The sequence below is a fragment of the Gobio gobio genome, assembly GCF_949357685.1.
Source record: "Gobio gobio genome assembly, chromosome: 4".
Taxonomy (NCBI): Eukaryota; Metazoa; Chordata; class Actinopteri; order Cypriniformes; family Gobionidae; genus Gobio; species Gobio gobio.
In genome coordinates this window covers 37,318,316-37,342,460 of record NC_137100.1, presented here as the reverse complement: position 1 = coordinate 37,342,460, position 24,145 = coordinate 37,318,316, and the positions used below count along the sequence as shown (strand labels likewise).

The window sequence follows — 24,145 nt, the reverse complement described above, 5'->3', positions numbered from 1 at the left end:
ATAATATTTATACATAACATATATATTATATATATATATATATATATATATATATATATATATATATATATATATATATATATATATATATATATATATATATATGTTTATATATCCTTATGCTCATCAAGCCTACATTTATTTAATCAAAAATACAGAAAAAAACAGTAGCCTAATATTGTGAAATATTATTACATTGTGTTCTTTTTAACTTTTTATTAATCAAAGAATCTTGAAAAGAGTATCACAGTTTCCACCATTGACATTAAATCCTCATATTAGAATGATTTCTGAATGATCATGTGACACTGAAGAGTGGATAATATTCAAAAATAGTATAATAAAGTCCTTTCACGTAACCATTTCGCCAGTCTACACTTCACATAGCCTAATAGTAGATGCCGGTGGCACTTGGGTTTTGTTAACTTTGATAGTTTCATGAAATAGTAAATTATGTATCAATATAGGCTACATAAATACAAGTGAAATTAACACTACTTACCATTAATGCGACTTTTGATGCTGTGGTTTTGTGCAGGAATTTGTTTGTCTGTCAAAATCCATTTTGTCAGTGATGCAATTTATAAAATGAGCCAAACCGCAGGAAATTGTTCCACAAACGTTAGTTTGTCTGTCCATGTAATTTTCAACCGATTTATGAATAAGAACAGAAAATTACCGCTTCACATCGCCCAATGGAATTTGAACTTGCTTTGCCAGATCACGATTGGTTGGTGTAAAGCCTATACATGACAAACGGACATTGGTGAATTGTGTAATACTTTAAAATATATAGCTAATATATAGCTTTGTAATTAAATCAACACATTAGCTCTGATTATGGATGAAAAAAAAATATTGGTTTACTTTTTTCCCGTGAGGCCACACACTCTCTGAAAGGACCATATTTGGCGCGAGAGCCGCTTCCGAACAGTGGAAAATCAGCTGTCAATCAAAACGCACGCGACCCATAGCAACGCGACGGCAACGCCTCAACAGAAATTGTCCGACTTTTGAGCCGTCCGTTACTATTGTATGCATTTTCATGTTATAATAATCACATTTATTTAGTTTTATTGACCACGATATTATCATTGATATTTGTCTGAGAGGGGCACTTTTGATTCATTTTGAAAAAGGGCAGGGGCTCGAGCACCCAAAGCCCCCCCCTCTGCACGTGCCTGGTGACCAGTCTGTCTTCCCTCAATCAAATAGATGTTAATGCAAACCAGTCTTGATTTACCACAACAGCTTATTTTCAAAGAGTACATTTTTAGTATGTTTTTTTTTGTTGTTTTATAAAAGCATGTAGAATATTGCACTCCTTTTATTTAAAATAAAAGTTCAATTTAAAGTTATGCTCAATGTAACTTTGTCTTTATGAGGCCAAAACTTTGAATGCTCAAATTACTTGCCTAAATCCTGTTCAGTTTGGGTACATTTGGTCGGAGCCAGATCTCTAACCAGAATCAGACATATGATTCCTGAGGCTTAGGCCTGTTTTGTAGCCAATTAAACTGAAATGCCATTGAGCATGCACAAGAACACAATTCCCCTGCCAACAACATAACCACATTATGTGGAATAAGTGAACTAGCATACTCACAAAATAAAAACACAAAATATTTTCCACAAAATGATTTATTGTGGCCTGATTTACCTTCTTTTTAATTGTAATTTCCTTTACATCAAACACCCCATAGTTGAGAAGATATATCGCACACAAACATCAGGGAAAAGCACATGGTAATACTTTCACTTGAGACTATCCTCTAGATATGGGATTAGGAATGAAAAAAGGAAAGATGCAAGTTCACAAGATATATATTTCATACACAACTGCAGACATATTCTTACTAGCACCCGAAGGTCAGCGAGGAAAACCAGAGGGATTGTGAAGTTTTGAGAGAAAGTGAAGTGTTACAGTGGGTCAGAGGAAAGAGGGGAGTGATAGACTGGATGTGTGTGTTGTATTTACTCTTGTAGGTGTCTTGCGGATAAATAATGTATTTTGCTGAAGCATGTGGCTAGAAGAGTATGTTGACCATTGCTGCTGTTAGTATGGAATTAAGAAGTGTCCAGTTCTGAACCGTGAGGTTTGAGATCATCGTCATATCAAGTTTGTTGTTATCTTGATCTATTGAAAAGGGTTGGGCCACATCGGCACCAAGTTCCCTGGTAATTTTCGTTGATGTGTCGTTGGCTCTAAATGTTGTGATAAAATGTTTCAAGCAGTTATGGCTATGACATATTAACAACCTGTGGTATAATCCTGTATTGTCATGTAGACATCACACAATTGAAATACTGGTAGACACTGTAAAGTCTGTATACAGTGGAAGCGTCATAGTAATTGATGATTGGAATTCAAATCTCATTGAGAATCTTCAATGAGATGTTAAAACTTCCATGACTGTATGGTTATTGATTAAAAGTGACATTTAGATACAACAAACCTGATCCAAGTTCATGATTTTCCAATCATGAATTCTTTCAGTCATATCCTTGCAGTGATTGTTGGCAGTAAATAGTGAGTTTCCCCTCTTAGTAAAGAAAGCACAGAGAAATGTCAAGGATAATACATTACACATGCACATATCATCCGACCACTCACTCAGTCACTAAGATATTTATAATTATAGTACAGTGCAATTTTATAAAAGATTCCTAAGGAAAGGAAAGTTTTCTGTTTCTCAGCTCTCAATGTACCACAATCTTGATGGCTCTTCTTGGCAACATTGACAAGCTAAGAAAATAACAATTGTAGATGGATAAGATTTGGATGAACAGTGCATACAGAAGAGCTCTCAACATTTAGTGAAATGTTCTGTTAAAAGGATAATCAACTCCATTTGGAGTTAGAGAAGAAAACAATAGTTATCAAAGAAAAACAAAAACAATTGTTGAACTTTGACACTACTCTGAATCGACAAGAGTTTCGCATGTTAGAGATCTCCTTTTAGATTAACTTCATAGGAATGCCCAAAAAGTAAATTTCAAAGTTATAAATTATTTAAATATTAAATAAGGCAAATAAATATTGCAACTCTATTAAAAGGATACACATTAACATAAATAAAGTGTGCAAATAATAAGCAGTACAAATTGATGAGTAACAATTTTTGGAGTTCAAACATTTAATATTTTACCCAATTTAAAAAAAGGGTGGTGCTAAATTGATGTGATTTCAAACTTATGATGGGCACTTTTAAAGAAATATCTCCTACCTGTAAAAATTCATATCTAATACAATGGTGACAATATAATTAACCAATTCTTTGTCCAGGAGGAAGAGGTATGAGATGTATTGTTTATAACGCTAAGGTTTTTACATACGACTCATGGTAGGCTATTTCATGTTTTTTCAGGCATTTTTTTCTCAGGGCGTCTTTTAAATTGGTTAGACCTTTATTCTATTTTGCATTTAGTCACAAAGGTAGCAAGCTTCACATTCATATTTTATGCAGCTCAGTGCGGCTGGAATATGATGTTAAATGTAGCTTTTTCATCCAATGATATATATGTAATTGTGGATCATACATACCATTTAATTGTCCTCATTAAGTGCATCATGTTTGTTGTACATTCAGTTTAACTTTCTAAGGCATTTAAACAATCCCGCAACCTTTGGTGTAAACATTATAATTTATGGAGTTCCTTTTCAGTGATCATTTCATTCCATTGATCCATTTATAATAGTTTTTAAATGAGTAAATTTGTAGTGTTTTGCCAGTTTTCTTGGAGATGCTCAGTACATTGTTCATCCAACAACTACTGTATGTATTTAGTCAGTTGTTCAGTTTGCTCTAAGTAACTTCTGCAGGGTGTTTGTGTGTGTTTGAAGAGGTCTGATACATAGCAAAAACTGCTCTTTGTGTGGACAACAATGCCTTACCAAATATTTTCACAACCTGAGCCCTCAAAAAGTACTAGATAATTTGACTGAGAAACATTTTTGCTGGTTCCTCATTTGAGTATATGGAAAGAGATCCTAAACATTTGCTTTTGTGAATGTGTGTAGTAAGTTTTCCAATTGTTTGCTCTCCAACATCCAACCTTTACCACATCTAGATCATGACAATCACAGCTCAATCTTACAAGCAGGAAAAGACTCATCTTGCATGACCACAGTGCTGCTGCTTGCCAAAACCATGATGTTTAAGTCTTGCTGCTTCTCATGGGTTTCCTGGTACCACTCCCTCATAACTTCTGTATCATGGGTTGGAATCAGTGTGACCTTGAGGGGTAAGAATATCCATACCAATATCATATGCAACATTAATTTCAAGGAAAGTATTCATTCAATTATGAATCAGATCATTGGAAGAATAAAAGTACCTGCATATTATTTCCCCATTGGCTCTTTCCTTCCAAGAGAGCATCCAGAACTGCCTTACTGGGCTCCTGTGCTGTTGGATCATTGCCACTGACTACAAAGTAGGAGGACCGGATCCGTTTAAAGAACTCAGCATCCACATTCTTCGCATTGCAGTGATTTGGTATGTAAACTAGGTCCATATACATTGGAGGACAGTTAGGTACTGACGTTCCACTGCTGGACTTGGTGCTTCCTTAACAACAATAAAAAAGATTATAATTATAAACATATACAGTAAATCTCTGACATTAAAGTCCCTGTAAAGGCAATTTTGAGATTTGTTTCTAAACACATTATAAATGTTAGAAATGTATTGCTGAAACAAGTTACAAAGACCCTTCACCATTTCTGTGTTCAGAATTTTTTTGGCAGGGCTAAAACGGGGGCTCGATGATGCAATGGAGCCACTGAGTATGGTCCCTCCCCTAACATTATCATAACTGTTGATGACGCACTGGAGCCACTGAGCCTGGCCCCTCCCCTACTAGAGCAAATTTGCATCAGTTTGACAGCGAGTTACTGTCAGTCAGTATCATTAGTTACTTACTACAGCCTACAACTTACAAAACATTGAATTAAAAAAACGATGATATCAAGAAGAGGTTGATTAATTTTGTGACCTTGATGGAGAGCTGAGGATCACTACCAACACCTGCCTCTGCAGTGACTTTACACCGGATAGTTTTACAAACTTTCATCGGAGACAACTGATAATCCGCTGCAGAATGGGGCCGAACCGACTATCTCCCGTGCCGGCCTTCATCCTCCCGTCCAGCCGACATCTGGTGCCGTTGTGAGCTGTACGTGAGTGTTGTCTTGTGTGCTTAGGGCAGCTTTCCCGCGATAGGGGGTGGTTTCAGCGCCCACAGTGGACACGCCCCCAGCGTTTGAGAGCAGAGAATGCTGCTAATTTTTTCAAGATTTTGATAAGCTATTTTATTTACTTGGCTGATTTTTTTTATCATTCAAATTTGGCTGGGTGGTTAATAACACATTTTACTGTGGTGTGACAAACTCAGAAGAAATTTAATTTTGACTTTACAGGGACTTTAAAATCAAAGATAAACAACACTTTAAAAACCCCAGTAGACTATAGACATATAACTGTGTATTATGTAAGGTGTCATTTTTGAAAGTATGAAACAAGAGTTACCTGAAGTGCTGCTTTTCACTCCCCTTGATGCAGAGGTATTAGTAGCATTTTTGGCATCTTTATCTTCTGTAGCCTTTTTTGGAGAAGATACTTTCGACTCTTTGATGGCACTTGTTTTTGACAAGCTCTTTGTTGCAGATGACTTGGTCTTGCTGCTGATGTTCTTTTTTGGCTTCCCTCTTTCATCTTTTAGGGATGCCTCCTGAGCCTTAAGGACCTCAGGATCCACCATGCAGGCATCAGAATGTGGAGGAGCAGGAGCAGGGTCTCTGGGTGTGACTGGAGGTGGGTCTGCATGACGATAAGTAATAGTCCTATCTGTTGGTAGTGTTTCTGAGTCATCCTCAGAGTCAATATTTGCATCTGCAGTTATTGATGGGCACTCCTCTGTGCCAGGAGGAACATCAGAGTCTGTCTGAGAGGGTGCTGATTCACTTACAGAGGTTGGTGGAGTTTCTTCACACTGCTTGTTCTGCTGTTTCCCTCCAGGTGGTGGTGGTCCTCCTCCAGACTTAGCAAGTGGCTTTTCCTCCTCCAGAGGATGTTCCTCATTCATGAAGTACTCAAGAGGACTAGGGTTTATAAAGGATGGAGAAAGCTCTGTTTTTGGATGTCTGTATTCACAGGAGGTCACCAAACACAAGTCCACATCTGCTCGTGACTGAGAAAGGCTTGTTTTAGATGTATCTGGCCCTATGGACCCACCATCACAAATTTTAGTAGATTCTCCATATTGACAGCTGTAGGAATATGATGTGGAGCTGCTGGAAAACTTCTCTTGTGTGTCTGTTTGATTGGAAGAAGGAGTAAGTTGGGCTGGAGATGACATTTTGGGGCTAGTGGGGGATTTCAAGTCTGTAAAGGGATCCATCCCTAAGCCAAGTTTAAGCTCTTCTGTCTTCTGAGAAAAACAAGATGACACCGTCGGAGATGTGGGTGACTGGGCCTTCGGAGGAGTCTTATCCAGATTTTGTGTGTCCTCTGTTTTATCTATACAAATCTCTTCGTAAAATGGGCTGGGACTAGGTTTAGCTTTATCTGCACCTTCATGTAATGTACTTGGTCTGCCTAGAACAAGAGAAGAGTCAGTAGATAAAGGGGACTGATTGTGGGGTGACTGTTTTGGAGTAACAGACTCTGAGAAATGACCAGCATTTGGGGAAACTTCTCTTGGCTCCCCAATTTGGCAGGGTGTTGTAACTGATGGGGTGGACTGAGAGGCATCTGATGGGGAAGCAGAAGTAACCTGGGTACTATGAGACTCTTTGAAAAGCATTGCCTTCTCCCCAGGTTCCACAGGTCTGTGCTGTTCTCCCATGATACCAGCTCCATCCGAGGGGCTGTAATCAACTTCTGTGGGACCATTTTCAGTGGCTGTACGCTGCATTCCTCCTACAGATTGATGATCTGGGGACTGCTTGCTAAAATTCAATGCAAATGAGTGTTCTGGGGATTCTTGTCCACACTCAGCTGACAAAGACTGCTCAGTGGATTTTGTTTCCTGTTGTGGCATTCTCAATTTGGCGTTTTTTGGAGAAACATCAGGGGAGATTGACATAGGCCGGGGGCTGTCCTTAGATGGGGAGACTTCTGCTTCTTGCATTGTGGTTGGAGTCTGAACAACAGAGACAGAGAGAGAGTCATCCACTTCGGTGGAATGAGGGGAGCCCACTTCAGCATGAAGTGATGGGGAGACCTCATCTGTTGTAGGTTCTGGTAAAGAACTTGTTGCGAGTGATGCTGTTGAGGCAGAGGCAATGTGAGAAAATGTGTCCTCTGCAACAACCTCATCAACCGGTGTGCCAGACTTATCAGATGTGGTCCCCTCAGATACGGGCATTTTGCTGTCCTCTTTAAATGTTGTGAAAGGATTTGTATAAGACAGGCTCTCTACTTTAGCCGGCGGCAATGATGTAGCAGATGTAATTGAAGAACTGTCATCAGTTGCTAACTTTTTATCATTATTACCAGTCTGGCTTTGGGTCTTGTGTTCAAGCTCAAAATTGGTTGATGCACTTGCTTCATAACTTGGTGATTGCTTTTTTTCCATATGTGACAAAGGCACTGCTTCATCAATAGGACTAGCCTCTCTGGGAGAGTATTCCTTGTCACTTGTGATGTCAACAATAATAGGACCCTGGGGCTCAGATGGTAGAGTGCCAGCTTTCTCCTCCACTGGGGATTGGTAGTAAGGTGTGTGACCTGAGGACTGGGGAGATAAAGGGCCCTCTAAGGTTTTCTCATCTGGACTGTATGATTCCATTCCTTTTGACATCCCTGTTAGTGTGGTTCCCAGTTCAATCGGTGAAGATACGCCTGTATGAACATGGTCAATGTTCATGTTTTGGTCACCAGAAGGTGACCTGACAAAAGGCAAAGTTGTAGTGGTAGCAGTGAACCTGTTTGAATCAAAAGAGAATGTGTCTTTAGTTAAATATTCCTTGGCAGATTTGTCTTCCTCCAGTGAAGATGAAGGTGAAATGGTGGAAGCTGATGCATGATAGTCATGCCCCTCAGTGGCATCGCTTTTAGAGTGATCTAATTCAGGAAGATCTTGGAGAGGTGAGAGTTTCTTTCGATCATAATCTGTAGCCATGCCATACCTGACAAAATCTTGGGAGGGAGAAACACTTTCATCATTAGTTGTCTCGTCACTCAATACATCTCTTGGAGTTGACATTTCATCCATAGGTGTTGGAACACTAGAGATCTCAATTGTAGACTGAGTGTGTCCAGATATTGTGTATTCTTCTGGAGGCTCATCTCGATTTTCTTCATCAGAGGCAACCTCACTTTCTGAACCTGCTGGTAGGGTTTCATCATGAATAGAAACGGCAGGAGATACAGGTGCAGAGAGCCTTGGTGGTGTGGTTACATCAAAACTCTGCAACTCAATTTCTTTGTCATTCCTACATTGTGGTTCTTCTGCACCATAATCTGATCCTTCCTTTATTTCCTGCTCTCCTTGCTCTCTATCATCTTTTAATGTAGATATTGCTCTGTCCTGCTCATCCACTTCCTCTGTATCTCCCTTTTCTTCATAGTCCCCTATCTCAGATGACTCTTCCAACCCTGTTCCCTCATCTTCGAATTTTTCACTGGTACCATTGCTTTTTTGATTGAGTTCTAGCTCCCCTGGAGTGCCACCATATTCCTCCTCAGCTTCTGTGGTTGCTATTCCTTCATCCAGTGACTCAGCTGCTTCTGGAGACTCTTTGCAAGGAGTTATATCTTCATGCTTGATCATCTCTCCTTGATCGGAATTGTCTATTTTGGTCTGAGATAGGATTTCTTCATCTTCAACAATCTCCTCTGCTTTCAGAGCCTCAAAGTCTTTAGTGAGGTCCTCTGGAGAAGACATCAATGATCTCTCTGCCTCAAGAACATCTGTTACACTGGCTTCAATGGCAGGTTCTTCAACAGTAGCACATGAGACAGTAGGTGCTGACACTAATTCTCCTACATCTTTTTTTGTGGGCTTAGCCTTAGCCTTCTCTTTGGATTTTGCTGGACTACCAGGAGCCTTTCCTCGTGCTGCAACCTTTGGTTTGGGTGCAGGTTTTCTCAACTCTGGTATGCTAGGGGCATTCTTTTTCAAGCTACCAGCTTTCCTCAAATCTTTCTTAGGTTCTTTTTCATCTTTCTGCATTTCTTTCTTTTCGTCCTTTCTGCTTTCCTTTAACAAGGAATCTTTCCTAATGTCTCGTCTTTTAATTTCTTTCTTCACCTCTTCTTTTTTCACTTTCTCTTCTTTTTTGGCCTTTTCTTCTTTCTTGGGTGTGGGTTTGTCAGCAATTTTATCAGCTTCACTCTTTTCCACTGATTTCTTTGTTTCTTTCTTTATTGTTTTTGGTTTAATGTCAGCTTTCTTTTTCTCTGGAGTGTCAATTTTGGGTGTTTGCTCAATCTTGCCTTTAATGTCCTTGTCTCCTGATTTAACTTTTTTCACAAGTCCTTTTTCTTTCTTCTCTGTTTTTTGTGTTGGCTCCTGAGTTTCCACAGAGTCAGTTTTACTAAGGATTTTTAGTTTTTCAGGGGCTTCTTCTTTGGACTCTTTGTGGAGATTTTTGCTTGGGGATGGTTTTGATGTGGACTTTAGGCTCTCTTTACTGTCTGTCTTATGTTTCATCTTTGCTTGTTTCAGTGTAGGGGCTAAGTTTGAATTAAGCTCTTTTTGTGTGATCACAGGATGTTTGAGGAAGTCTAAGTGTTTAAGTTTCTCTAGGCCTTCGAGAATATTATTCTGAGTGGAATTGCCTGGAAACAGAACACGGATGATTTTTTCAGATGGGTTAGCAGGATGCCACACAATCAGTGATGAGATGGAAGACAAATATGAGATTGGGAGCTCTGATTCTTTTCCATTTGGCAACAAGACAGGGGCTTTGTCTTTATCACTACCAGACCATTCTTTCAGGAAGTATTGCAACTCCTTGCTGTTCTTAGCAGGGTTAAGAACATACATTTCAAGCTTTCCAACCCCCATTTTCTGGAAAAGTATAATTGGTTCTACTGCATTCCCAATATTCCTATGCAGAGGTTCAGGTTTTAAAGACAGCTTGTTTAGGTACTGCAGTGTGAGAGATGCCTCCTCAGCATTTCTTCTAATCTTGTAGTTGGGCTCAAGGTTTTCCAGGTTCTGGGGCATGTTGACAAACATAACACCAATATCAGGTGAGATCATATTCTTTGTCCAGTCACTGTTAGCTGTGGATCCCTGTGACTGCTCCTCCTCAAGTTCAGCTATTTTGCGCTGCAGCATGCTATTGATACCAGGGAGGTTGTCATCGCCAATGTGTGTGAGGAGAACAGAATCCACTCTGTCCAGATGGCGCACCAGCTTCCAAAAACATGACTTTCTATCAGATCCACCATTAATCAGCATGTTAAATCCGTTAACTGCAAACAGTGCTGAATCACCTCGTCCACCAGGAAAAATATAACAGCATGGTTTGGATAATTTTAGGAACCCTCCTGAGGTCGGGGGTTCCAGCATGTCAAATGGAGATGGGATTTCCACTGATTCTGACAGGTATTCTGTGAACTCAGAAAGACCTTCCATTTCTGGAAGGATGGTTGGGGAGTTTAGCTTCATATGGATGAAGTCCTGTAAGTTGTGTTTGTCCAGGTTTGAGTTTTTCCAGTCACCATGCTCAGGACAGAAAAGGGTTAAACTGGCTTTGTTGGCTGGATGTATGGTGCTTAGAAGTTCTCCAATCTGTGAGTAAAATTAATTGAAACAATTCACTAAACAAGACAGTTTTCTTGAATTGAATGTTGAACTCTAATATGCATGCTGAATTTTAGCATTTGTTGACTGAGAATGCTTTCTCAAATGCAGTCACAAAACGGGTAAATATAGCAAACCGAAGCAAAAAGCCAACAATCACTCACCTCTTGATCTGTAAAAATGTCAATGAAATTAGAGAGAGAAAATGAGCCTGATTGGAGAATCAGCTCGCCTGTATTTTCAAAACTCTGTCCTGCTAGGACAAGCAGCTTATGATGGGTTGTGTCTGAGACCATCAGACGTACCTAGGTATAAACAAAGTATATAAAATATAATAATCATAATTAAACATGGACTTGGTTTGGATTGATCATGGCTTGCATTTGATGCAACAAAAACAACATAGCATGTAAAGGTTTTCCTTAATTATTTAAATGCCATATGTAAAAAACTGTTACCAGAAGTAAACTTGTTGCTATAAGCTCAACTAAACTTTTTTGCAGTTTTGTGTGACTTTAACTGAAAAATGTCATTAATTTCAACCATTAACAAATTGTATTACTTTGGCTTTTGGCTTTCTGTTTCTTTTCCTCTCTCTTTCTTGTTCTCTGTCCAGGCCAGCATTTTCCAGTTTGCTGCCATTGACTGTTCTGGGCAGTCTGCCAGGGTCAGACCTGCAGTGCTCTAGCATATTATTAATGCAGAGTCAAACTGCAGTCACAGTGTGCAAGCAAAGCTTTGTGTGTATGACCGTGTTGTGCATTTATGAGTTTGCCTGCAACTGCGACACACCCATTAAATACGGACCTATATTTGATGTCTTGGCATTTTAGTGAATTAAAATATTTAACAGAGGTTATCTTTGTAGTGTCAAAAATATATAATTATTTTTTGTAATAATATAATAATTATTATAATAATAATTTTTTGAGTCACATGTTGCCAACATTATAACCATGATGTTCTTGTCCTGACCTATAGGATACTAGCTGTGTTTATTCTTATCCCTGATAAGGTATTTGTTTCAATGTGAACCAGACACCTAAAACAGTTTTAAAATATGTTTTAGTGGCAGACATAGATATATTTATTAAAATATAGTGAGACCGAGAGAGAGTGTTTACCTCAGTGCTAACAGCTTCATCTGAAGGGTTGATGAGCACTACGGTCTCCAACACATTACTTTTGTGGTGCAGAATCTTTTGTCCTGAAAATAAAATGACATGTTATTAACGCTCACTGTGATGTACACAAAATGCAGACTTTGGTATGTGCTATATACTGAATTAAATTATGAATATGAAAATATATGTTAAGGATTGTTTTTGCCGAAAATAGCTTCTCAAGAGCAGGACTCCAGTACAACACATGCTGCTTTTGGGGCTTCAAAATCTCAGTTACTATTTACTCCCATTATGAAGCTTGGAAGAGCCAGGATATTTTTAATATAACTCAGATTGTGTTAGGCAGAAAGAAGAAAGTCATATACCCCTAGTATGGCTTGAGGGCGAGTAAATTATGGGATTTTTTTGGTGAACTAACCCTTTAAGGAACCACAAAGAAAAGCGAAAAACTAGCTTTGGTGAGTATATTTCCGTCATCCCCTTTTGTCATGCATATATGCCTTATTGAGTTTTAAGTTAAATTTGCAGTCAAAATGGTTTTGTCTGGGGGATTTTTTATGTGACATATGCCTCACCTAATTGCCTTGTGTGTACTCAAGCAAACACTCTCCACTTCTCTTCCTCATCTTTCTATATATGCTCTATTGACACATATCTAATTAACCTCTGCCCCTCTTCCAGCAACTTGTCATCCTTTCTCGTTCAATCACCACATGGGCGGAACATAAAAAAAGTTTCTAATATTCCACAGTGATAAGTGTGTTCCTTTATTTGGCTAACTGACCATTTTCTCTGTACATTCTGTCCATACATGTCAATGTGACTATACTGACAATATACTATGCCTCTGATTGTTCAATATCTTATTTTTTTCCCATCCCCTGTCCAAATGGCTCATTATAAATTCAAGTGAGAATGTTCCGGTCTCTGTCTGGGTGAATCAATCCTATTATAAATTCATCAAGCTTTCCAGAAGCGGTGAGGCTGTAAGATTGCAGGAAGCAGTTAGCTCTGTCACTGTCAGTAGTAGAGTGTTTGCTATTACTGCAGAGGTCTATGAGCCCCTTCTGTAACATCATCTTCATCACTCATGCAGCAATTGTTGCTCATAATCCCCCCCTGAAGTTGTTTGTATAGGTTCAGTGACCGTGCGCTCCATAAGTGCTGAAAATTGCTTGAAGAATAAGGCCTTAGCTATCAAAAATGTCAAGATCTAAATCTAAAACACATGAGGGCACACACAATTTACCCAATATAGTCCGGCTATGAGTAACCCACTTCTACCCAAAATAACCTTGAATTTGGTTACATGTAATTTTTGCCAAAATAACTTGAAAGATGTATGATATTCCACCATGTAAGCCAAGTCAACAGTGATTACAAGGTGTTTGGTTTAATTTCTTTGAAATTGATTGACTAGTCTATTCTTGGGCTATGGTTAGATGTCTATTAAATTTTCACTGACAGCCCCAAAACTTGTTTTGGCCTAGATGTCAGGGCTGTGTTTGGACGGCTATTAGATGTCTTTTAGATGCAAAATTGATTGCTGGGTTGGGTCTCATCTCATTCACTAAGTGCATACACACATATTTGTGCATACAATCTGTGTGCAAAGATTCTCACATAGAAATCATAATTCATAAATAAGTTTTCCCTAAACTTTCAAAAACATGCTCCCTTTATAAATTTAGAATAATCCAGATTGCAGTAGTGGCCAAATGTGATGTCCGGCAGGGATATTTGTTTTTTATTATCAAATTGGATTAAACCATGAAAATGAAGATGGAATAGTGGAATACTAGATTTTTCATTGACATTGCATTATCACAAATACAATAATTGACTCCAAGCACAACTACGCAATATGCTTACAAAATCATTAACAAATTCTGGTCCCACTTTAAAGGTGGCCTTAACTACTATGTACTTACATCAAAAAATAGGTACAATGTACTTATTGTGTTCATATTGTATTGTAAAACACTTTTGCTAATATTGAGGTGGGACACGGGTAAAGTTATGGACAGGTGTGGTGGTATGGGTAAGTTTAAGGGCAGGGTTAGGTGTAAGGGAAGTGTCAACAGTGTAATTATAAATTTAATTACAGAAATTAAATACAGATGTAATTACATGTAGGTATTTTTAAAAATGTAAGTACAATGTAAAAACATGTATGTACACTGTAAGTGCAATGTATCAAATGATTAATTTAAATGTTAGTACATAGTAGTTTAAGGGATAGTTTACCCAAAAATTTTAATTAGATTCACTCACCCTTAAGTCATCCTAGGTGTTTATGACATTCTTCTTTCAGACGAATAAAATCGGAGTTATATTTAAAAAGTCTTGGCTCTTTCAAGCTTTATAATGGCAGTGACTTGCTCTGTCTTTGAAGTCCATAAAAAATGCATCTGTCCGTCAAATAACGTGCTCCACATGGCTCTGGGGGTTAATAAAGGCCTTCTGAAGCGAATCGATGCGTTTGTGAAAGAAAAATATCCATATTTAAAACTTTATAAAGTAAAGTTCCAGCCGATCGCCTTCCGTGGAAAAGTGTTGAAAGTGCCTTCATGCAATTCAAGATGTGTACGCGACATCTGACGAGCGTACCTAGTAACGGAAGCCTTTTGAATGGCAGAGGCACTTTCAACACTTCTCATAAATTGAATACGGAAGGCGATCGGCCGAAACTTTACTTTATAAAGTTTTAAATATGGATATTTTTCTTACACAAATGTATCGATTCGCTTCAGAAGGCCTTTATTAACCCCAGAGCCGTGTGGAGCACGTTATTTGACGGACATATGCATTTTTATGGACTTCAAAAACAGAGCAACGATTACTGCTATTATAAAGCTTGGATTAGCCTGGACTTTTGTAATATAACTCCGATTTTATTCGTCTGAAAGAAGAATGTCATATACACTTAGGATGACTTGAGGGTGAGTAAATCATGGGCTAATTTTCATTTTTGGAAAATGAAACTAAAGGTTTTAAACTATCCCTTTAAGGCCACCTAATATAAAGAGGGTCACACATTTTTTATCATCTTAGGCTGGACATCTTTTGGCTAATACTGTATGTGCATTTAGAAACTTTGCATGACAACCTTTTCTGAGTTGTAAAAATAAGCACAAATGTATGAAATAATTAGTGAATGTGACCCTAAACTTCAGATAGGCCTATAAAAGATCTTTATTGTATTTCTCTCATCAACTTGTACATTTGCAGGCTGTGTGTGGGTCTCAAAGACTGTTCGCCTTTGGACATATGTAGTATGTTTGTGTGTGTGTGTGTGTGTGTGTGTGTGTGTGTGTGTGTGTGTGTGTGTGTGTGTGTGTGTGTGTGTGTGTGTGTGTGTGTGTGTGTGTGTGTGTGTGTGTGTGTGTGTGTGTGTGTGTGTGTGTGTGTGTGTGTGTGTGTGTGTGTGTGTGTGTGTGTGTGTGTGTGTGTGTCTGTCCGTCTGTATGTGTGTGTGTGTGTGTGTGCATTAATCGTGGTGGCTCTTTCGTGCGGTGTAGGTAATTACAGTGTGTTTCCCACCTGCCGAGTTATCATTAACGCTCTGAATTTGTACTGTTCCAGATCTCCTCATCTAAAAATGCTCTCTGTATACCTCTTTCTCTTTCTTCTTCTATTATTTCCTCTGTATTTTTTGCTTTTTCTACTGCTCTCCACAAAACATTTCTGTAACCTTTTTAAGACATAACTAGCATTGCATAGACTGACTTCAGCTCCCAATAGTCCATAAGTTTAATACTATTTCAGAGAAATAATGTAGATCAACCAGGGCAATGATCATTGACATTAGTGATTAATTATTGTTTAATGTGTTTCTTATTAAATTTAAGTGCAACTGCCCTCTAGAAAACACAATTTTTAAGAAGGTATACAGCATGTCTAAGACTCCAGATACCAATATGGGCCACTCTTTGATCATTAGCAATGGGAGTGGGTGTTCCTTTAGAAGAACATGCTTTATCAAGATCAGTGGGGGGATGAGAGAATGGAATACATTTATTAGATAGAATGTATCTGATTTAGCTGAAATCGACATCTGCATAGCAAGGGGAGTCTTGATGTAGAGCACACTGTAACTTCATTTCTTCTCTACAGGTGTGTTCTGAGGTGTTGCACTGCAGTACTCTCTGCTCTAGTTTAGTTGCAGATATTCTTCAGAGTATAGACATCTGTATTGGTAATGCGTATTGGATTCTCTTCTAACCTCATTTCTTTTCTCCTTGTTCCTCTAAATCTAGGCAGGTCCGTTAACCCAGTTGTTGTGGCAGTAACCTGACATGAATGCTATTCCTGCTACCCAGCACACACCCAGACTCACACAAGCAGAAAAGTGGCATCGTTACAGGGTCGGCCTCGCACCAGGCCGAAGACCATTTATGCAACAAAAACAGCTGCTGTCAGGAACTCCAAAGAGATGAAGACAAAAAATGTGATTAGAATCAGTGGTGCGAGCCAAAATTCGGACAAATTATACTACGGTCAATAGCGGTTTTCCTCTGCCCTTGGAAAATGCAACTGCTGCCATCGACTATTATCCACATGGGTGAGTAAAATGGGTCTTTTATGATGAAATCCTCACCCTACCTGACACACAAGTTTTTAATACTAGGAAAAGATCCACAAACATGTTCTTTCTGTCAAAACTCTTTATCATTGAAACACGTTTTATTAGATTGTGCTGGTTTTAACCCTGTGAGAAACCCTTGTCCATTTGTCTCGCTCCAACTCTCTCCTGTCTGTTCTTCTCTTGAAGACATTTTTAACTAAGTTAAACCAAATATAGTTTTAGAGTGTTTAGCAAAAAATAAATAGTAAAACCCTGATATTGTTTTACCATATATGTATATAAATAACCACAGAATCTGGCATAGTGTTAAAAAACAAACAAACAAACATTCATTTTCCTAATGTGACTGAAATGTTTTCCTCTTTTTTCTTTTTTTTACCCCATCAACTTTCATTATATGTGCTAAAACAGTTTAAACATTCTTTAAAAAAAAATTACATATATATATATATATAGAGAGAGAGAGAGAGAGAGAGATGAAATTAGAAAAAATGCAAAGAAGTCAGCAAAATGTCTGAAATTCTGTGTAAACACTAACAGCACCTTTAAATAACCATATTATGTTGTAGATATCTATAACTACAAACTTACGACTCTTAGCAAGCTAAAGCACACATATTTGCTTGTCACCACAGCGCACAAAGCAAGCAAGCATCCATACAAATACAAAGTCATGAACATGAACCTGACTTTCTCCCTCACGTTGTCTCTTTCCAACTCTGTCCTGTCCTTTCTCAATGCCAAAATGGGAACTGTACTTGTATTACAGCTAGTGTTCTTATACTCACAGCACATTTAGAATTGTAACCGTCTGTTAACCATGGCAATATCATATGCTAAAAACTGAAGTACTTTTGTAAATCAATCTGGATAAAAGCATTTGCCAAAGGCCTCAAATGTAAAATAGAAGCAAACTATAGAGAAGCAAATTAATCAAACAAAGAGTTTCATATTATGTAACTGTACAAAAATCTATATTTTGTGAACACGCCTAGGACAGCAATATCAGCCACAATGACTCTACTGTAAATCTGTATTGAAATTGGATATTCAATACATTTTATTTTTACATTTGTTTTCCACAAAAGAAAGAAAAGTTATACATGTCTGGAACAACACAAGGGCGAGTAAATGACATAAATATTGGATGAACTAGTCCTTTAAATTGTCAAGTTGTTGAAGGAAAACTATTTTAAATGAAGTAGTATCATATTACAATATGGCATTTAATGTATATTATTGTCAGTTCATAAGTCATACTTTTAATATTAATAATATCACAATTCTAGATGACCAGGAAGCATGTAAATGCACGGTAGACAGTGCAATCATTTGTTAAGTGCTTATTGATTACCTTACAGAAGCTGATTCATTCCTATTGATTACTGCACTGTCTGATGCTGTGCGAATCTGCCAGACTATGATAGCGAATCTAATATTAAACCCGTCCTTTGCTCCCGTCTCGACTCAAAGCAATAAAAAAGTCAAAGTGCCGGGTACCATATATGCTCATCCTCTAAAGGTCCTGATGCATCTCAGAAGCAAAGGGATCCTCCACACTCCTTCTATCTTCTGAGCCTCACAGACACAATATTGCCTCTCTCATAATTCTTTCTTTCATGTGCTCCCTCATCCTTTTTTACTGTAATCTCTTTTCCGAGTTTCACACTGTGATTCATCTTCTGTTAGTGATTCTGGCAGGGGTTCCACGTATTTCAAAGGCATTTTGGTTGGTATTTTGTACAAAGGAGTTCATTTAATATAGATATATTTTATGTGAATAAATGTGAATGAACAATACATGTATATATGTGTGTATTTGAGACTCAAGTCTCCCTGTACTCTCCACGGGCCTCATATATTCAATGATTTATATTTCACCCTCCTCCATGCTGACTAGTAATAACCTACCATCTCCCTGCCCCCATTTATCTGTCTTAGCCTCCTACAAAACCCCTGTAGGAGAGATCGACAGATAATTATCCTACAACTCTCTTATACTCAGTGCTGAATAGTATTAAAGACTAAATTAATTTAAAATGCTTTGAAAGTAAAATTGGAATTGCTGTAAAGGGGGGCTGGTGGGATAAAGCAATTATCAAGACATCCACTAGGTATTTGTCTGTGGTGGACAGCTAATGGCTTTGCATTTAAAAGGCATAATGGCCAAAAGCGGCATAATGCAAATTCCTCTGTAAAGCTTTGTATAAAGCCACCCATTGAGCAATAAATCTGATTATGGAAATGATCCAACACCTACATGTGTCATGTTTATCCTTAAGGGGAGGATTAGTAGCCAATGATATATTCTTGTTTTGTCCTCTTCCGACAGTTATTCAGATGAGTAAATAAGAATTCCAGAATGAATTCTGATGATCTCAGCAAAGGAATGTGTTCAAGTGCTTCCTATACTAACATATAAAATCAAGGAGAAAGTCTGTGTAAGTTGTTGTGCTATTAAGCTATGGTGTGTGTGTGTGTGTGTGTGTGTGTGTGTGTGTGTGTGTGTGTGTGTGTGTGTGTGTGTGTGTGTGTGTGTGTGTGTGTGTGTGTGTGTGTGTGTGTGTGTGTGTGGGCATGTTTTTGTGAAATATCAGGACACAAATGTGTATAATGACATGGGTATGACACAGGTATTACAAAAAGAGGGTGAAATATGAGGACGTTACCCATGTCCTCACTTTTCAAAATGCTTATAAATCATACAGAACAAGTTTTTTTTCACAGAAAGTGAACTGCACAGTCTCCTGTGAGGGCTAGGTTTAGGGGCAGGGGCAGTGTAAGGGGATAGAAAATACGGTTTGTACGGTATAAAAACCATTACGCCTATGGAATGTCCTCACATTTCACAAAAACAAACGTGTGTGTGTGTGTGTGTGTGTGTGTGTGTGTGTGTGTGTGTGTGTGTGTGTGTGTGTGTGTGTGTGTGTGTGTGTGGACTGGTAATCATCACGTTATGGGGACAAAATGTCCCCACAAAGATAGCAATATCCGAAATCCTCATCCTTGTGGGGACATTTTTAGGTCCCCATGAGGAAAACATCTTATAAATCAGACTAAGTGATGTTTTTTGAAAATGTAAAATTGCAGAATGTCTCCTGTGAGGGTTAGGTTTAGGGGCAGGGGCAGTGTAGGGGGATAGAAGATACGGTATGTACGGTATAAAAACCATTACGCCTATGGAAAGTCCCCATAAAAGATGAAAACCAAACATGTGTGTGTGTGTGTGTGTGTGTGTGTGTGTGTGTGTGTGTGTGTGTGTGTGTGTGTGTGTGTGTGTGTGTGTGTGTGTGTGTGTTCAAGCTAACACAGATTACATTTCAATCATTCAAGGTCAGTGTTGGCTCATCATTTGCTTACATTAGCAGACTCACTGTCCCTGGGGAAGAGATATTTCCATTATGGTTGAACTCCTATAATTTCCTGCTGTTTTGTGAATATATATTACTGTTGGGGTCTAACTGCATTTGAAGCCCCTGTGTACGACGGTGTGCAGCCTTTAGTTCAAAAGCAGACACATTAATTTTTCAGCTAATTATCTCACATTTAGCTTTTCATCCCTTGCAGCAATTCAGCATGAGTAGAGAAAACAAAAGATACAGAGGCAGACAGTCAGGGAGGACAGAGGAGGGGACACCCGGGACAGGGTTTTTTTTTATTCCAGACAGAGCTCCAGGCAGACCATCTAAACCCACCTCTTTTATCTCCAGCAAAAGAATCCATCAAGAACTCACACTAAAAAAAATACATGCTTACTCTAAATATAGAAGAGCATTATAGATATAGCAAAAATAAATAGGGAAGCAAATATAGCTCTGAACATTGTGGTCTTCTCTACAAGGTTTGCATGCTAAGTGCTAATATAAAGATAAACTGATAACAATCAATTTTGCATGAGGTTACGTAACATTGGTGCTGTCATGGGGAAGTTGGAAGAAATGTAACGCAGAGATAAATGCAGGCACTGAACTGCTGAAATGACATCTTTCATTGATACAGCTGATTTAACTGGCAAATGAAATTATATCACTGGAACATTTCCTGTCTATATTTGCAGACCGTTTTTTCTGGCAGATTTTCAATGACAAATTCAGCTCGGTGCGAAGCTGTTTAAATGACCTTGTGACCCTAAAACTTTCAGCAATTGTTGTTTTGGCATCTCTACACAATACTTGCTGCATTAATGAACTGTGGGGTCACTATAGTGTTTTAAATATTTAATATGAAGTTATCATAAATTGCTACATAAGAGTTTTGAGCTGGCTAGAGGATATGAAGTGAGCAGATCATGTTCAGCCTACCTCTCACATCGGCTGAAAACCTGGCAGAGTGTCGAGAAACAAAAAGCTTCAGCTCCTGGTCCAAGTTACAATCTATCAGATTTGTGTCCCATGAACGAATTCCTGCAAGTCAGAGGAAAAAGGGTGAAAATATGAAACGCGTTGTACTTTTTATCAATCATGAACAGTTCTTTACGCATTGACAATACAGGCTACTGTTTGCAACAAAAACTACTTCATATAAGGTGTTTGTTTGTTTAGCACCTTGAGTATGAATTATGTAGCAGTATGCCAGGGAGACATCTGAAACTCAGTTGGGCTAAAAAATAATACTTAACTTTACATTGGATCAGTCTGAAGAGGGAAGAAATCAAATAAACAGATTGGGTTTTAGATCTTTCCTGCATACAGAACTGAAGCCCAATATCTCTTAAATTCACGTAACTAAATGCTGGGCTTTGTTGGTATACATGCAAAAGCCAATCAATGTATGGAAATATCTATAAACCTTCACGGTCAGTGGTTAGCCGAACAGAGATTATGCTTTGAAGAGAACATTTCCCGAGATCAGATATACTACAGAATAATCTGCCTCTGAATGGTAAAAGGTTAAGAAGGCTGTTCACACTGTTCATGACAAACATGTTTTGTTTTTATGACGGCATAATTGTTCCCCTCATGGGACCACAGAAGAATATTACCCCTATATTTCCACTACCGCACATGCACACCCGCAACTCATTTGCCTTCAAGGCAAGTATAGTAGCCTAATACACTGCCATTACTATTGAATTTATGGTTAGAATGGTTTGAATCTAGCAGATGCCAAACCTCATTTACTCACAATTTCCACAAAACAAGAGCACAACAAGCCTGGTGATGTTTTGTTTATCACAACACAAAAAAAGCAGTGACATTTCCAGTAAAGGGAATCCAGTAACAACTAACCCTTAGAAATCAAACAATTTTAAACTTTGAAGCAGAGGCCTCATCAAAAGTGATGTAAATGCCTCCAGAGGAAAAGAGTGATAATTCTCTGTTCTTCTTCTTCTTCTTTTTGTGAGTCACACTCAGGGATCAAACCATCTTCGATGTTCTTGGCGAATCAGTTAAACTGGTTGACAAATCAGTCTGTGATTCATTATTGAACAGGACTGAATCTGCCAGAAATGAGTTCTTCCTACTCACTGAACCAAGAATGATACTTTGGAAATAATTAATTAATAATTCTAAATTAGATTCTAAACTATGTATGTATGTATGAGTTGATGGCTGGGACAGAGGGACACGTCAAATTACACCCTTATTAATAAAATCTAATAAATAAATAAAAAACAGTGCTGGTCCACGTGACGACGTAGTCTTTACGCAGAGAACAGCCGAATCTGTTATTTGAATGAACAGATGAAAAGGACAGGTACGCGCGTCCCATCACTAACTGAAACGCCCTTTTTGGCTTGAAAGTGGGGCCCTTCTGACTTTCCGTAGGGACTGCAGTGCGGACCGAGCCACGCCTACATGCCGGTGATTAGAAACGAGTGAGTGGAATGGAGGAGGATGGAAATAAATCAGGATGTGCAGCAACAATGTTTCTAGGGCTGGTCAAGTGGGCAGAAGTTATGGCTTTTGCCATAGGCTACAACGTCTAACTTGCTATGAAGTAGCCTACAGCTAGCAATTTAATATTATTATTATTTTCTAATGCGTTTAATTTAGTGTTAAACTGAATAAATAATTTAGCGCATGGCTATTTAGGGTGATTCCAACATGAGTCGCAAAACAGGACAATAATATAGCAAGAAAAACATGAGCTTAGGAAACAAAGAACTGGCGCGCCACATCAAATCCACGCAGATGCAAGGTGATGGTGCACATTCTGACTGCAGAGCCGATCGATGCTCCATATAAAGACCCTCCACCCCGGCAACACAAGCGATGGGTCTTATTGATCGACACTATAAATATGCGTGCTGAATCATCCTAGCCCACAACAGAAGTCAGACACTAAAGTTCGTCATATGGCCCAAAACAACATCTGGATAATCGGATAGAGCTGCACGCCCTGCGAAAACAGTCATGGTGCTGATGGTGATGATCTTTGGGAAACTGGGTGGCGCGATGCGATCGCTTTGATAAGACATGCAAAGCACTCGCCAGTTACTAACAGGGAGGGGCTGCGATACAGTTTCCATCTACATAGTCACACAACAAAGAAATCCAATAACATAATGCATGGAAAGTTTCTTGCAGTCAGCTGAAATCTGTGGCTAGATTCACCCGTGGAAATCACCCATTCAACCCCAAAGTGAGTTCAAGGTTAGTCTACTGAACTTAGAAGATACACAGGTCCAAACATCATTTAAATATATTCATGGCATAAATAGCACTGAGGCACTGTTATTCTGGTCCGCTGAGCTACCTTTCTCAATGTCCGCAATGGCACACTTCAGATGCTCGTCAGTGACCAGCTCCCCAATGACCACCAGCAGGTAATATTTGCCCTCGTCGAAGTGATGTTTCGAGGCCGTGGGCGATGCAGTGTCCCTGGTGCTGCTGACACCTCCGAAGGGTGCTGTATCTACAGGTTCAACTAGCGTCGCCATTCTCTCAGACACTCACACACTCACTGTCCGGCAACCTGAAGTGAGCTGCTATCTGGAGCCGTGCAGCGGGCGCAGAAGGAGTGGCCCAGGCTTTTATATCCTCAGACTCTGTGTCATAGTGATGAGGAACCGCCGCTGCCTCTCCTCTCATCCAGCTGATGTCATGCAGCAAATCATAAAACAGCGCGAGACCAATTGGAACATCGAAAAGCCTTATATAATTAAAGGATTATTATCAGTGTTGGGCACGTTACTTTAAAAAAGTAATTAGTTATAGTTACTAGTTACTTCTTACAAATAGTAACTGAGTTAGTAACTGAGTTACATCATTATAAAAGTAACTAATTACCAGGGAAAGTAATTACTGCGTTACTTTTTTTTTTTTTTTTTTCAAATGTTCAAATATGTCAAATAACTTGGATGCCCCCAATATTAGATATGTTAAATGAATGAATTGGACACTAAATAGAATAAATTATTATTATAAAACATTGTACATTAATGTACACTATTGTAATGTTGCTGTGGGACAATGTAAGAGACACCTATCAAATTCAATGCATTATTGTAAATATTATCAGTAGGCCTACTATAGTGTAAATATTGAGTAAATATTATCCGTACTATACTTTTCTTTGGTAGTGGAGCTCACGTTATCACCTGGGTTTTTAGCCACTAATTTTGTGGCATATGATGATGTGAGGCGCTTCAGAATCACTTGCCACCGGCGTGGAGAGACTCTTTCTTCCTGGGCATAAGTTTCATGTTACATACATATTCTTACCTTTC

The 24,145-nt window shown here is 38.6% G+C and overlaps 1 protein-coding gene across 1 annotated transcript; it reads right to left on the bottom strand.

Moving 5' to 3' along the window:
- Window positions 1-1,629: 1,629 nt before the first annotated feature.
- On the bottom strand, window positions 1,630-23,531 carry map1b (microtubule-associated protein 1B). The gene is made up of 7 exons (XM_079815755.1): window positions 23,173-23,531; window positions 20,775-20,876; window positions 11,886-11,968; window positions 10,926-11,066; window positions 5,532-10,749; window positions 4,339-4,571; window positions 1,630-4,237 (listed from the first exon to the last, which is right to left on the bottom strand). The coding sequence occupies exons 1-7, from the start codon at window positions 23,354-23,356 to the stop codon at window positions 4,082-4,084; spliced, it is 6,117 nt and encodes a 2,038-aa protein (XP_079671881.1). The 5' UTR covers window positions 23,357-23,531; the 3' UTR covers window positions 1,630-4,081.
- Between the last annotated feature and the right edge of the window lie 614 nt (window positions 23,532-24,145).

What these genes read in the sequence shown, in the direction of transcription:
- map1b (XM_079815755.1), bottom strand. Translation starts at nt 23,356, where the DNA reads ATGGCGACGCTAGTTGAACCTGTAGATACAGCACCCTTCGGAGGTGTC. An exon ending in ACATTTTTACAGATCAAGAG is followed by an intron (nt 10,750 to 10,925) that starts GTGAGTGATTGT and finishes TTTTACTCACAG; the next exon opens with ATTGGAGAACTTCTAAGCAC. An exon ending in AATGGGGAAATAATATGCAG is followed by an intron (nt 4,238 to 4,338) that starts GTACTTTTATTC and finishes TTACCCCTCAAG; the next exon opens with GTCACACTGATTCCAACCCA.